The sequence below is a fragment of the Peromyscus eremicus genome, chromosome 8a, assembly GCF_949786415.1.
Source record: "Peromyscus eremicus chromosome 8a, PerEre_H2_v1, whole genome shotgun sequence".
NCBI lineage: Eukaryota > Metazoa > Chordata > Mammalia > Rodentia > Cricetidae > Peromyscus > Peromyscus eremicus.
In genome coordinates, this window is record NC_081423.1 from 92,128,548 (window position 1) to 92,143,777 (window position 15,230).

The following is a 15,230-nucleotide window of genomic DNA, read 5'->3' on the forward strand; positions in this document are numbered from 1 at the left end:
TGTTTGTATGAAATACATTTAACATAAAAAATAAACATAGCCTAAGTTTAAATTTAAAATATGAACATGATTAAATAATTTTTGCCAACATTTCCTTATCCCTTACTTAATAAAGGTTCTTAATAGATAATATTATTTAAGTTACATAGTGTTGCTTCAATTTTTAATTTAAGTCACTCATCTAATTATGAACACTAAATAACAAAAAATCCATTTCAGTATACAAAATAAACTTTGTCTCAGATTTTTAGCTCTTAAAGTTTATTATTAATAATATAAGCACATTCATTTTTCTTAAAGGGCAGCATTGAGAATTGCTTACATACAACACATTATGAATAGAAAATAAGTAAATTTTTACCTTATAAGAATAGCTGATACAAAAATAATTCACCTGAGAATAAATTTTCATTTATGTAATATGCTATCAAGGAAAAAGATGAAAAACCAATGTTAACAATTTTAAAAATACATTAAGAAAAAGCCTTTACTATTGTAAAAGAATTAATGCCTACTAATATGCTACATGAAAATATACGATGGCATCTTAACAAATGCAGAAAGTGCAATCAGAATGAGCTGAGTGACCATCAAAGAAACATGAAAACAACACCTACCCTAGTAAAATTAATTGTGCTCCTATAAGATACTTTTAGTACTAGAGGCAAAGCATTTTCATATCATTATTTAAGTATCTATCCTTCTCTTAATAGAATGTAAGAGCTTACAGAGCCAAAATCAGGTCATCTTTCTACCCAAAGAACCCATTCTGGAAACACAGTCACTGAAAGGTGTGCTGAATTAAATTACTGAAAAAAAATGTTTTAATGGTGAAAACCAAAATTGACTAAAAGTAATTTTTGCCAATTAAATAAAAAAAAATTTAAAAAAAAACACTGCTTTTTACAAAAAATGAAGTGGAAGGGGGAAGAACCCACACAAAGTAAAGCATGCCTTACTTTACTAAGAATGCTTTTCATTGTCCCAAGCTGACTAGTTCATCTCTGCTGAAGATAGCATGCCTTCAACATTCAGTCACTCAGTAGAGCTTTGCCTTTACTCTACTTCTAATATTTGATCACAGATGGAAAATATAAGGCAGGAAGGTGATGTTGCTGTTTGTATTCAACTTTTGCCTAACAAATATAGCTATTTATTTACTTGTATTGATGTGGAACAAAGTTCTGATAGCAATAATTTAAGATATTTTAAAATACATATATGTGCAAAACAAACTATACACTGTAATATGATAAATTTCTATTTGACTTTCTGACTTCTTTTGTCCCAGTTCACTTATCCTTGTTTTAAGAATTGTTTAAATCTTGTTTTTCTTGAGTCAGTTACTACTCTTAAAGGGGGTGGATAGCAGCTTCCAAAAGAAAAACTTAGTTCATGACCAAAATATATTTACTGAATGTGTGAAAACTAAAGCTATATTCAAAGGTCTTATCTAAAATGTTTACAAAACTTTGTTTATGTACAGAAAAATAAAATAACACAACAGACAAGAAAATTATTAGACAACATAATCTCAACTTTCACTCCCTAAGAAAAATTATACTGTACATTGATCACACATTCAGTAATGTTAATAGACAGTGGACATATCTACATGAAAAAGTGGGTGATAATGGTCTATGTTCACCATCTCTATGAAACAACTCTTTCTCAGAATGATCAAATGCTTTGAAAAACAAACAAAACCTACCTTTTTCAGTAACTGCTCTAGTAAACTATAAATACAGTTTGTTTTTTGTTGGTTTGTTTGTTTTAAGGGTATGTGTTCTAGGTTACAGAGTTACAAAAATCACATCCCAAAAGAAAGGCCCAACGTACTTAAATACTAAAAGATAGCTCTTCAAGTTTACGGCACCATTTAGCAGTGACTTGCTTAGAAAATACAATGTGCTATTTATAATTTATCAGCAAAGATAAAGACTTCCTCTTAAATATGTCTTGACTATATTTGTCATGCAGTAATCATTAGCTAAATATAAGATTCTAAAGAATCCAAAATTATAATTTGGTTATCAGGAGGCAAGCTACTGCCAATGAAATTTTACAAGAACTTAGCTGGGGGTCATAAAATTCAAGCAGACTTGTAGGATGGCTCATTTAGATTAGAGACCTCTGAGATAAGAGACTAAACAAATACCTTTGAGAATATGGACAGAAATTGTCAAAGCAAAGGAGAAGTGTCTGTCATGTACCTTGTACTGAGAAAGGAACACTTAAATTAGCTACTAGTGCCTAAAACCACAGGTGTTTCATTAACAAACAGTACCAAAAGTTCATTAAGTCTTCCCAACATTAAATAATTAGTAAGTTCTTTGAAAGTTTGACTATTTAAAGTAACTTGGGAGCAAGTCCTCTGTTCTTACTGTTGTTCTTTATGTCTCTGTAATGCAAAAGTCACACCACAATATGTTTGTTTTTGCAAAGCTAATACTTTATACAACAGATTGAAATATAGTATCAACTACCATCATTTATATTAGTATACCTGTTCATGAGTCATATATTTCTAAGATTATATTATCGTATCATATTTCAACTCTGTCATAAGAGTGAAACTCTGATTTTTAGTTCTTAATTTAACCCCTGAAGGAGTTACCATGTTCCAAGGTGATTACAAGGTGGCCTTTAAAGAAATATATATGTTGATCTTCTTAAAACTCAAGAAAGAATCAACTAATAAAATTTAGCAATAGAAATGGTTAACTAATAAGTTTCTTATCTAAGAATAAAATTAAGTGTGCCCTTTTTTTTTTTTTTTTTTTTTTAAAGATCTATTTATTTATTATGTACACAGAAGAGGGCGCCAGATCTCATTACAGATGGTTATGAGCCACCATGTGAGTGCTGGGAATTGAACTCAGGAGCTCTGGAAGAGCAGCCAGTGCTCTTAACCTCTGAGCCATCTCTCCAGCCCCAAGTGTGCCCTTTTTGAGGAAGGCAACAAAGCTTTTTGTTTTTAATCTTCATACAGAGTTTGAGAGAAGATATAGACTAATTATACCTCCACAGACATCTGTCATTGTAGTTTCAGAGAATCAGACTATTGCATACTAAGATTCTAGCAATAATCTTTTTGTGAATTACGATCACTAAAACACATTTGAATTTTAACGTAGGCAAAAGAAATGTAACTTGAAACATCTAATTACCCATATTGAAAATCACTTACTAGAATAAGGCTTCACATTGTTTACTATGATTAATGACTGCCACCTAGTGGATGTACTCCTCAACCTCCGAACTTTTACAGATAGCAACTTCCTCTAAGAGTTTCTTTTACAAATTCTAAAGGAAAAGCCAAAAGTTTCCTCATTGCCTTATTTCTCTTTTCTATGGATTAGCCATATATTGGCCTTTTTAATTAGTACTGGAGAATTTATAATGATGTAAGATAGTATAAACTTATATATTATTCAGAATTATTCTTTTATAATTTCTTTAAGCCACAAGTTTAGAAATACTGTTTTTGTGAAAAGTGGAAATGATGGCATATAGACTACATTCAATATACTTCAGATATAAACATGCAGGTTGACAATTATACACAAATTTATTTAAGGGAAAGCCAAACACACAACCATAGCATATAAATTAAGGAGTTTAGGAAACGTCCAAGTGCTTTCATGTTTCTTCAATTACTATTCAAGTAATAAACTTTTAAAATCAGTTAAAAAAAATAATAAATAAATTCAGTGTCAGTAAGCAGAATGAGCCACAAACATTCAAAACACTACTCTGTCTTCCTGCGTTCTCTCCCACCAGAGTGTGCTGTTTAAAGTCCCACAGCTGTTGTCTTCTTCCTCCTGTTCTTTGGTCAGTTCTACAAAAACCTAGATAAAAGGAAAAGAAAAATAAACTATTCTATAATTCAAAAGACTTTTAACTGTCAGACATGATACAATGACATAACTAATTATATTAACAAGTATCAAAAGAGTTTATTGATATCGATACTATTCAAACAAATCAAATGATGTCCTTTAGATAGAAAGACAAACATATACTTAAAGGGTTAATGCATTTTCTGATTAATCAAGTAGTACTGTCATAATAACTTAAAATTATTTCAACAATTTCAAGTATTCTAATATGTAATACTACAATGAGTCTTTTCAAATATTTACAGAAATGAATAAAAGGCTATTCAAAATTAACAAGATAAAATTCACTTGAATTAATTATTCAATAGTGTATGTATATATCAAACCATAACACTGTACTCAATAAATATAAATAATATGAGTTTTCAATTAAAGGTTCTTTAAAAATAAAAGTGAAGAAAAAGCAAAGAGGAAGCTCAAGTTGTAATTACAGCTGTAATTATAAATGGGAATGGAAAGATGGCTCAGCGATGCCTATTGCCAAGCCCAAAGACCAAAGTATAATCACTAAGCCCCACATGGCTGGGAGCTGCTTCCTACAAGTTGTCCTCTGGCCCTCACAAAAACACTGTGCCACTTGTATACCCACACCCAAACATGAAATAAATGAGTACGTTTTTAATTATATAGTTTTAAATGTCTATAATATCACAGTCTATACAATATAAACCCAAGCGATTGCTAATAGACACACCTAACTATATAGTAATCTTTTCTAATTTAACTTTACAGTACCTGTTCCAGTGTTGCTTGAGAAAAGCTATATTCTTCAATGGCAAAAGTGTGTTTTGCTATTAAAACATAAAAATTGCATTTTACTCAGTGATATTTTAAAGGAATTAAATGGCAATAACTTATAAGGTATCTGTTTTTTAAAAACTCTGTCAACAACTCACTCAAAACTGATCCACTACTGACCCTAAGCTGTAAACAATCAAGATTAAACATTACTTGACCTAATTCACATTTTCTAAGTTATCTCCTCTTTCTTTCCTGTATCTCCTTCCTCATTATTCTTTTGTTTTCTTACGGTGTTAGATCTCTAGCCCCCATTCTCCAAACTCTGCTATAACCTGTTCTTGATTCTTAAATTGGATTCTGAACATTGATCACTATAAGCTTTCCTACATTCACTTCAAATCCCTTTGTAATCCAATCTAATACCAAATTCCATCATTTAATCATAATGACATTACCAGGAAAGTAAAAATTTCAGAATTAGTAATTACTCTGCAGATATTATGGAGATACGTAAGATAAAAGTAAATTTTGTCCTATTCAGAATCCCCACAGAGAATGATAAAAGTTCTATATACGTCTCAAATTTTTAAGTTTTTTGGAATTATATACATGAGTTCTGAATTTGCATTATTCCGTCCCCTTCTCTCCCTTCAAGTCCTCCTGTGTCTCCCACATTCCCTTTCAAATTCCTAACCAATCCTTTTTAAATTATTATTACATGTATGTATGTAATTATACATACATTCATATTTATTTATCTTAGAATAAAAGAACAAAAGATTACTTGCTATAATTGAAACAATAATCTGGCTCCCAGTTCTAAGATTTCTGAATAAAATTCTTTCATTATATGAAAACTATTTTACAATATTCTTAAATGCTACTTGCCTTCTTCCAACTTAGCAAAGGATTGTGAGAGGGACTGAACATCTTCTTTAGGGATTTTATAAGCCAAAATAGAAGAAAAGCTGAAAAACAAAGATAAAACACAGGAAAATACAAAACTTAACTACTGCGTATGTTCAAAAGCTAAAGTTTAAAATTTTTTAAAGTTCAAATTCAAATTCTAATAATATACTTTGATACTCATTTTCCTAAAAAATTGTGCAAACTGACTGGGTAAAACCATGTAGTTGTAACCCTGAAGCAGATACAAACCTCTGTCCTGACAGCACAATACAGTACTGGTGACACAGCACATTAATAAGATACTCAAAGACATAGGTAGAAATATAACTGAAAATATAACCTTTAATTATTTCTACTCTATAAAAAATATTAAATATACTTTAAAAGTTGTTACCTCTCTTGGCGGCTTGCATTTGGGAAAATATATTGAATTTCTCTTTGAAGGCGATCTATTTCCAGGTTTTCTATCCAATCCTTTAATTTAATTTCCAAAAAGTAGCCTTTGCCAAACTTACTCTTTAAATGTTGTACTGTTCCAATACATCTGAAGAAATTTTTAAAAGAAAGAGCTAAAATGGCTTGACAGTTTCAAAGAATGATTTCTCACTTAAATCTCTACCATATTTTTTGGATAAAATGACTCTGGGAATCTTTTACATGTATAGAAAAGTTGCAAGCATCATGCAGCATGCTTATACACTTTATCTAGTTTCATCTTACCTAATATTTTCTTCTATTTCTATGACAAATTTGTCCAAATCAAGTAATCTACATTATACAGAGCTAGCTAGCCAAGGTTAGACCTGGATTTTTGTGATTTTGCTAGTTTTCCAGCAGTGCCGTTTCTGTTCCAGGATTCTGTTGCATGTTATATTTAGTTGTTATGTCTCTTTAATTTCCAAAGATATTGACACTTCTTACCCATTCATTCTTTTTCATGACTTGTATAGTTTTAAAAAAAAATACTGATCAGGTGTTTTATAGGAATTTTCTTCAATTTGTGTTTGTTATTTTCCTCATGTTAAAATAGGGTTATGACTTTTGGACAGAAAACCACAATCTGAATAATGCTTCTCATTAATCTATGCCATATTCAGGGAAGTACAGCATCTGCACACTGCTTAGTTAAGATATCTGTAAGCTTTTCAGCTGTGAACTTATTATTTCCCCTTTTCCTTACTCAATTTTCTAGAAGAAACTGATTATATCCAGCATAAAGCTGGGACAAATAAGGGTAAGCTTCCTTTGAGGGAACAGCATAGACATACTATTTGAAATCATTATGTAAGGAAAATTTGCCTCTTTGGCCACGTTTATTTATCCAATCATTTATTTATATAAATATAAACTCAAATATTTATTTTATACTTTGTGTTACAATTCAAAAAAATTCCTGTTACTTTAAAATAGCCCAATAATTTTAAAATAACAAACACAAGGCTTAAAAACATACTAATACAGGTAGTTGGACATATTTTGTAAAAAAAAAAAAAAAAAGAAAAAAATTATGTATTTCCAAGAAATTACAAGGAAAACACATTTTAAAAACTAAAAGAAATATGTTTTGACATTTCAAATTAATGCACAGTTTTCTAAGTTTTTAAAAGATCATATTCAAAATATATCCTCAATTCTCAGTCTCTGAAAAGTATGCTGTTTAAACATCTACCTTAACTGCCCGGACACCATAATTGCCACTCTGTCACAGACAGCCTCTGCCTCTTCCATGTAATGAGTAGTCAGAAGAGCTGCCCGCTTTTTGTTTTTAAATGCAGTTCGAATAGCTCTCCTACAAAATTAAAAAAAAAAAGAGGAATATACCCGTTTGCTAATAGAAATAGTTTTTTCAAAGTCCAACTATTTGACTAAAACTTACCCGCTATCAACTGCTATAAACTATTATATCCTACCAAACTATGATTTTTCTATTCTAACTTACTTTTCTTTTGTTCTGAAACTTGACAAATGCAAAGGTATACATGGGGTTAAAATATAATAACCAGGCTAGTGTACAGCTCAGATACGGTGCACTTGCTTACAATGCACAGTATCTTGGTGTCAATCACCAGAAATAAAAAAAAAAAAAAAAAAAAAGAGGAAGTACAAAAACATGCAGGAATGAATCAATCAATGTATGATAAAATGCGATTTTTTTGTATTATAAAAAAGCTGCATACTCATAAATTAATATATAACTAAATCAAACCTTATACTTTATAAACACCTAAATTAAGGACTAAAAAGTATTCAATGACCTAGTTCTTTAAACTACTACAATGAATTACATCAATTCAAAATAATATTATGAAAAACATAATTTACCATTAAATGACTAGGAAAAAGCTTCCAAAATCAATTCAGAAAGAATTATTTATTTTAATAACCACTTGTACATTCATTTTTGTTCTGCAGTATATAAAATATCATGATCATTTCAACAAAGATATGATAAAAGCTTTAAAAGGTTAATACTTAATTATTATTTAATAAAATCAAGTATACATTACTAACAGGAAACTATTAGCTATAATGACTCTAAACCATGATGTAATGCACTGTGACAAGTGTCTGTAGTGTCATACTCACCACATGTGCTGTTTGGCTCTGGGGTCCATACCTGTGGATGGTTCATCCAGTAGAGTAACCTGTGGGTTCCCCAGCATACTGAGAGCAAAACACAGCTAGAGGGAAGAAAGAGGGAAGCTGGACTAAGACTTCACTCTGAGGATGTCTGTCTAGAGAGCAAAAAGCACTGAACTAATAATACAATAGATGTATTTGTTGTCTAATAGAAAGTACCTTTCTCTTGATCCCTGCAGGTAGTTTCTTTATAGTTTTCTGAAGATGTTCTTTCAAATCAAGGGCATTTGTTATTCTGTAAAATGGTCAATACAAAATTAATGTACCTGAATCTGTATTAATACAAATATAAATTATGTAAGATCACTAACACTGTTCTCTCTAAAAGAGTCACTCAGGTAATGTTTAGTATAATTAGATAAGAAAAAATCTCCAATTTATATCATTTTAAACAAATTAATTGTCTTGATAGATAATGTTTAGTATAATTAGATAAGAAAAAATCTCCAATTTATATCATTTTAAACAAATTGTCTTGATAAATTAGTCACTTAATTTTCATATCATTTAGTGGGTACCTTCTTCCTATAATTAAAAATAGGAAGATAGAGCCAGGCAATGCTGGCACCTGTCTTTAACCCCAGCACTTAAGAGCAGAGGCAGACAGATCTCTGAGTTCAAAGCTGGCTGGGACTACATAGTAAGACTATCTCAGAAAATAACAACAAGTCAGGAAAAAAAAAAAGAAAAGAAATAAAAAGTTGCCTTTTTTTCATAGGTATTATAATTTTGTAAAGAATACATGAAAAGTAATGACCATTTTTCTATGAAAATTATCTACAAAAAATGCTTGTTTTAAATGATTCACTTAATTTTCATATTATTTAATGGGTACCTTCTTCCATTAATTAAAAATAGGGAAATAGAGCCAGGCAATGGTGACACACCTGTCTTTAACCCCAGCACTTAAGAGCAGAGGCAGGCAGATCTCTGAGTTCAAAGCTGGCTGGGACTACATAGTAAGACTATCTCAGAAAATAACAACAAATTAGGAAAAAAAAAAAACAGAAATAAAGAGTTGCCTTTTTTCATAGGTATCATAATTTTGTAAAGAATATATGAAAAGTAATGATCATTTTTCTATGAAAATTATCTACAAAAATGCTTGTTTTAAATTTTAAAAATTTTGAAATATACACTTCCTGCCCCCATGTAGCAAAAGCGATCTAAAGACAATCAATTTACCGACTTATTACTTCTTTCACGTCACTTGCACTCATTCCTTTCACAGCTCCATAAATTTCAAAATGCTCTTTCAGAGTAATATCTGGCCACAGTGGGTTTGTCTGAGGGCAGTAACCCAAACACTTAATGGATTCATCATCTTCATTTGAATGTGAAATATAATCACCTAGAAATATCTACAAAAAATTCAAACCAAATTTTAGTATCTTTGCTTACTTGTATTGTGAAGGAGACAGAAAGTAAGTAGATTCACTTAAATTCCATCCCTCAGCCACAGTACTATTTAGCCAGGGTTGTATTGCTTTTTAAAGATGCCAGGACTTGCATAGCTAAGTCAGAGTTTAGAGAAACATCTAGAAAAGGTGGTAATTCTACACTGTTGAGGGAAATCAAGCCACAATTTTAAGTACTGCCAACATGGGGCTTCATTGAAAGGTCATATTTAAACCAATGAGTTAAGTAAAATAAGTCCTTTGTATTTCTTGGATATAGGGTATAACTGACATAAGGAACAGCTCAGGCAAAATCTCAAAGAAAAGAATATTCCTTGTAATCCATAGGAGAACAGTGAGTCTATCTGGTGTGAAGAGAACAAAGGGAAAACAAACAGGAAAGGAGAACAGCATAGACATTGGGGGGCTCTACCAACTGTAAGTTGCTGTGGAACAATCCTTTTCTACACTATGAATATGTATGTGTCTATTTGAGTGTGATAATTTCACCATTTGTATTACTTTCACAGATGATCAAAATATCTTAATCTCATCAGTCTATACTAAAAATACTAACACACATGAAGTTTGACCATCAAATTCATAATTTGTCAATAGTAAATTTATCTTAATTAAAAATGTTATATTAGACATCACCCACACTCTTACATCATACCTGGCCTGAAGTAGGTTCAATATCCCCAACCAGAATATTAATAATTGTGCTTTTGCCAGCACCATTTGGACCCAACAGTCCCAAGATCTCTCCTATAGGAATTGAGAGAAAAATTATATATTAAAGTCAAACTAAAAATGGAAATTACTCTTCTGAAAAACTTACTTAAGAAAAATAAATACCAACCTTTTCTCACACAGAATGAAATGTATTTTGTTGCTACTTTCTTTGTTTTTCTTGAATGAAGAAAATCTTTCTTGTCATCATATTCTTTATGTAAATTGCATACCATAATGGCTGGCTTCTAATAAGCAAAATAGGTTTTATAGAGTTATAAATTAGATGCCTATCATTTCATATCTCATACATGTATCCTGAGAACTATATTCACTTATAAAACAGCAGTGAACAAATAAATTTCACATTCATATGCAATGAAAAATATTTCTTATTAATTCCTATACCTTTGGTAATTTGTCATTTCAGACTTAATGTGACTTAGCAATAATGAGTAAGTTACCTCCTCACAACACTGGCAGCTCATCAGCTCTTTAACCTTCAGTCTTTCAGCTTTGACATCTTCATCTTCATCCTCATTGATTGGTGGTTCTGGAAACTTCTTATTTTTGGACTTTTGTGAGAGTGTCCTAGATACACAGAAAGAGTGGATGGTTATATAATTAAAATATTAAGAAATTTAGGCACTATATAGGGAAAAAAGTTTTTAAAAGAACATCAACATGAGACAATGTTACCTCTGAAAAGTAAAATTACAAATGGTGATTTACACTTACTGTTAGTGCTTAAATGATATTTTCCAATCCATTCATTTATTCAATATTATATTATATAACTAGTATGTTTAAGGCATTATTCCACAGAGAAAACAAACAAACAGAGGCTGAAGAGATGTCTCAGCAGTTAAGAACATGCACTGTTCTTCCACAGGTCATGAGTCTGGTTGCTAGCACCCACATCAGGAGGCTCAAAATGCCCTATAACTCCAGCTCTGAAGGATTTGATGCCCTCTTTGGCCTTGGCTTTCACTCACACAAACATACACACATATACATAAATTTTAAAGGCATAATCTTTAATTTAAAAAAATGAATATTTTCTCCAAAGAAATTGCAGTCTAAGTATACACAAAATTGAGTAGATAAGGCTGAAATACAAATCCAAAGGAATATTCTCTTGAATGGCACACAGAGAATGAAGTAGTTGCAAAGAAAATTTGAATAGGAAGATAGGCAAAGAGGTAAATGAAGGTGACACTATAAGAAACAAAAGGACAATAGAAAAGAATATGGAAGGGGAGTCAACAAAGTAATTAAGCAAGCTGAGCCTACTAGACAAAGCAAAGATAGTGATGATACTATCAGTGGAGAGTTAAGAGGACCCAAATTATTCAGAAATTAAGGAGAAAGTGGGAGTTAACAACTAAAGACAGGTGTTTGATTATGAACACAAACAGGTATAATATAATGAAACAGAAATGGATTTATATTTGAATAAGATGTTTTAGGTCCTTAATGGAAAAAATTCCTCTTTCCTAAATTAAGATTCTGAAGGAAGGGGCTGAAGAGATAATTTATTTGGTGAAGTGCTTGCCATATAAGCACTAGCACCCGAGTCTGGATTTTCAGCATTTATTTAAAAAGCTGGGTATGGCAGCACAATTCTGTAATCTCAGTGCTGGAGAAGTGGAAGTTGCAGGATCCCTGAGGTAGAGATTGAGGAAGACATCAACACTCCAGCCTTCACATGCACATATACATGGATAAACACACATACACTACAGCACACAAATACACATACATGAATCAGAAGGATGATAGAGAAATAGGAAAAAAAACCTGATCAAACAACATTCTTAAGTACAAGGAATCAATGATTCATAAGAGAAGGTCATCACTTCCTCTGGAACAGGGAAAAAGCAAAAATATTGGGCAGTTATCATATGAAGCAAAACCTGAACAATTCAATACAGCTGAAGCACAAGAAAATGACCTTAAAACCAATCTTATGAAGATATAGAAGTCTTTAAAGTGGAAATAAAAAACTGCCTTAAAGAAATTGAGGAAAAAACAAACAAAAATTGGAGGAAATCAATAAGTCCCTTAAAGAATGCTAAGAAAGCCAAGAAAACAAACAAACAGGTGAAGGAAATTGTCCAAGACCTGGAAATGGAAACAGAAGCAATAAAAAAAAATCACAAATGGAGGGATTCTGGAAATGGAAAATCTGGGTAAGCAAACAGGACCTACAGATACAAGTATCATCAACAGAGTATAAGAGATGAAACAGAGAATCTCAGGCATTGATGATAACAACAGGAGAAATAGATATATTGATCAAAGAAACTGTTAAATCTAAAAAAATTCCTAATGCAAAACATCCAGGAAATCTGGGACACTAGGAAAAGACCAAATATAGGATAATAGGAATAGAAGCAACAGAAGAAACCCAGCTCAAAACCCAGAAAATATATTTAACAAAATCATAGAAAAATATTTTCCTAACCTAAAGAAGGAAATTATTATAAAGGTACAAGAAGCTTACAGAACATCCAATAGATTGGACCAGAAAAAAATTTCCCATGCCACATAATGATCAAAATACTAAATATACAGAACACAGAAAGAATATTAAAAGCTGCAAAGAAAAAAAATCAAGTAATATATAAAGGCAGACCTATTAGAATTACACCTGACTTTCTCAATGGACACTCTAAAAGTCAGAAGGACCTGGACAGATGTCTTGCAGATTCTAAGAGACCATAGATACCAGCCCAGACTACTATACCCAGCAAAACTTTCAATCAGCATAGATGGAGAAAATAAGATATTCCATGACAAAGTCAAATTTAAACAATATCTATCCACAAATCCAGCTCTAGAAAAAGTACTAGAAGGAAAACTCCAACCAAAGGAGGTTAATTACACCCATGAAAACACAGGCAATAAATAACCTCACACCAGCACAACTCAAAGGGAAACACACACACACACACACACACTCAACAATAACAACAAAAAAATAGAAGGAATTAACAATCATTGGTCATTAATATCTCTCAACATCAATGGACTCAATTCCCCAATAAAAAGACATAGGCTAACAAAATGGATATGAAAGCATGATTCATCCTTCTGCTGCATACAAGCAACACACTTCAACACTGAAGACAGACATTACTTCAGAGTAAAGAGCGAGAAAAAGATTTTCCAATCAAAAGGACCTAAGAAGAAAGCTGGTGTAGCTATCCTAATATATAACGAAATAGACTTTAAACCAAAATTAATAAGAGATAGAGAAGGATATTTCATACTCATCAAAGGAAAAATCCACCGAAAAGACATTACAATTCTTAACATCTATGCCCCAGACACAAAGGCACCCACATTCATAAAAGAAACATAACTAAAGATAAATCATACATCGAACCTCACACATTAAGTAGGAGATTTCAATACCCTACTTTTACCAATGGACAGGTCATCCAAAAACAAACTAAACAGAGAAATAATGGAGGTAATAGATGTTATGACTCAAAAGGACCTGACAGATATCTACAGAACATTTTATCCCAACACAAAAGAAGATATCTTCTTCTCAGCACCTCATGAAACATTCTCCAAAACTGACCACATCCGCTGTCACAAAGTCAGTTTAAACAGACACAAGAAAACTGAAATACCGCCCCCTGCACCTTATCAAACCACCATGGATTATAGCTGGGTTTTAAGAACAGAAACAACAGAAAGCCTAAAAACTCATGGAAACTGAACAACTCTCTACTGAGGTGCCACTGGGTCAAGGAAGAAATAAAGAAATAAATAAAAGGTTTCCTAGAATTCCATGAAAATGAATGCACAACATATCCAAATTTATGGAATACAATGAAAGTGGTGCTAAGAGGAAAGTTCATAGCACTAAGTGCCTCCATAAAAATCAGAGAGGACTCATACTAGCAACCTAACAGCTCAGCCTGAAAGCTCTTGAACCAAAGAAACAGACACACCCAAGAGGAGTAGAAGGCAAGAAATAATTAAACTGGGGATTGAAATCAATAAAATAGAAACAGAGGACAATACAAAGAATCAATGAAACCAAGAGTTCATTCTTTGAGAATATCAACAAGACAGATAAACCCTTATCCAAACTAACTAAAAGGCAAAGAGAGAATATTCAAACTAACAAAATCAGAAATGAAAAGAGGGCTATAACAACAGACACTGAGGAAATTCAGAGAATCATTAGATGTACTTTACAAAATTGGAAAATCTAAAAGAAATGGACAATTTTTTCGTTAGATACCACTTACCAAAGTTAAATCAAGAATAGATAAACAACTTAAATAGACCTATAACCCCCAAGGAAATAGAAGTAGTTATTAAAAGTCTCCCAACCAAAAAAGAAAAAAAAGTGTCCAGGACCAGATGATTTTAGCACAGAATTCTACTGGCCTTTCAAAGAAGAGCTAATACCAATACTCCTCAAATTATTCCACAAAATAGAAACAGAAGGAACACTGTCAATTCATTTTATAAGGCCACAATCACCCTGATACACAAATCACACAAAGACTCAACAAAGAAAGAGAATTACAGACCAATATCCCTCATGAACAATGATGCAAAAATACTCGCAAACCAAATCCAAGAACACATCAAAAAGATCATTCACCATGACCAAATAGACTTCATCCCACAGATGCAGGGATGGTTCAACATACAGAAAACTGTCAATATAATCCACCACATAAACAAACTGGAAAAAACAACAACAAAAACAACACATAATCACCTCATTAGATGCTGAAAAAGCCTTTGACAAAATCCAACACCCCTTCATGATGCAAGTTTTGGAAAGATCAAGGATACAAGAAACATACCTAAACATAATAAAGCCAAAATATACAGCAAGCCAACAGCCAACATCAAATTAAAGGGAGAGAAACTT

At 31.8% G+C, this 15,230-nt stretch overlaps 1 protein-coding gene across 2 annotated transcripts in view; it reads right to left on the bottom strand.

The window, feature by feature from the left end:
- Positions 1 to 3,195: 3,195 nt before the first annotated feature.
- Positions 3,196 to 15,230, bottom strand: part of Abca5 (ATP binding cassette subfamily A member 5) — a 74,668-nt gene continuing 62,633 nt past the window's right edge. For both annotated transcript variants that reach the window (XM_059272045.1, XM_059272044.1), the window contains 11 exons: positions 10,786 to 10,912; positions 10,452 to 10,569; positions 10,266 to 10,357; positions 9,378 to 9,553; positions 8,352 to 8,427; positions 8,139 to 8,233; positions 7,222 to 7,341; positions 5,947 to 6,096; positions 5,532 to 5,611; positions 4,638 to 4,693; positions 3,196 to 3,851 (listed from right to left, as the gene is read on the bottom strand). In XM_059272045.1, coding sequence (XP_059128028.1) covers positions 3,744 to 3,851; positions 4,638 to 4,693; positions 5,532 to 5,611; positions 5,947 to 6,096; positions 7,222 to 7,341; positions 8,139 to 8,233; positions 8,352 to 8,427; positions 9,378 to 9,553; positions 10,266 to 10,357; positions 10,452 to 10,569; positions 10,786 to 10,912 — 1,198 coding nt within the window. In that variant the 3' untranslated portion in view covers positions 3,196 to 3,743. The remainder of the gene's footprint in view (positions 3,852 to 4,637; positions 4,694 to 5,531; positions 5,612 to 5,946; positions 6,097 to 7,221; positions 7,342 to 8,138; positions 8,234 to 8,351; positions 8,428 to 9,377; positions 9,554 to 10,265; positions 10,358 to 10,451; positions 10,570 to 10,785; positions 10,913 to 15,230) is intronic.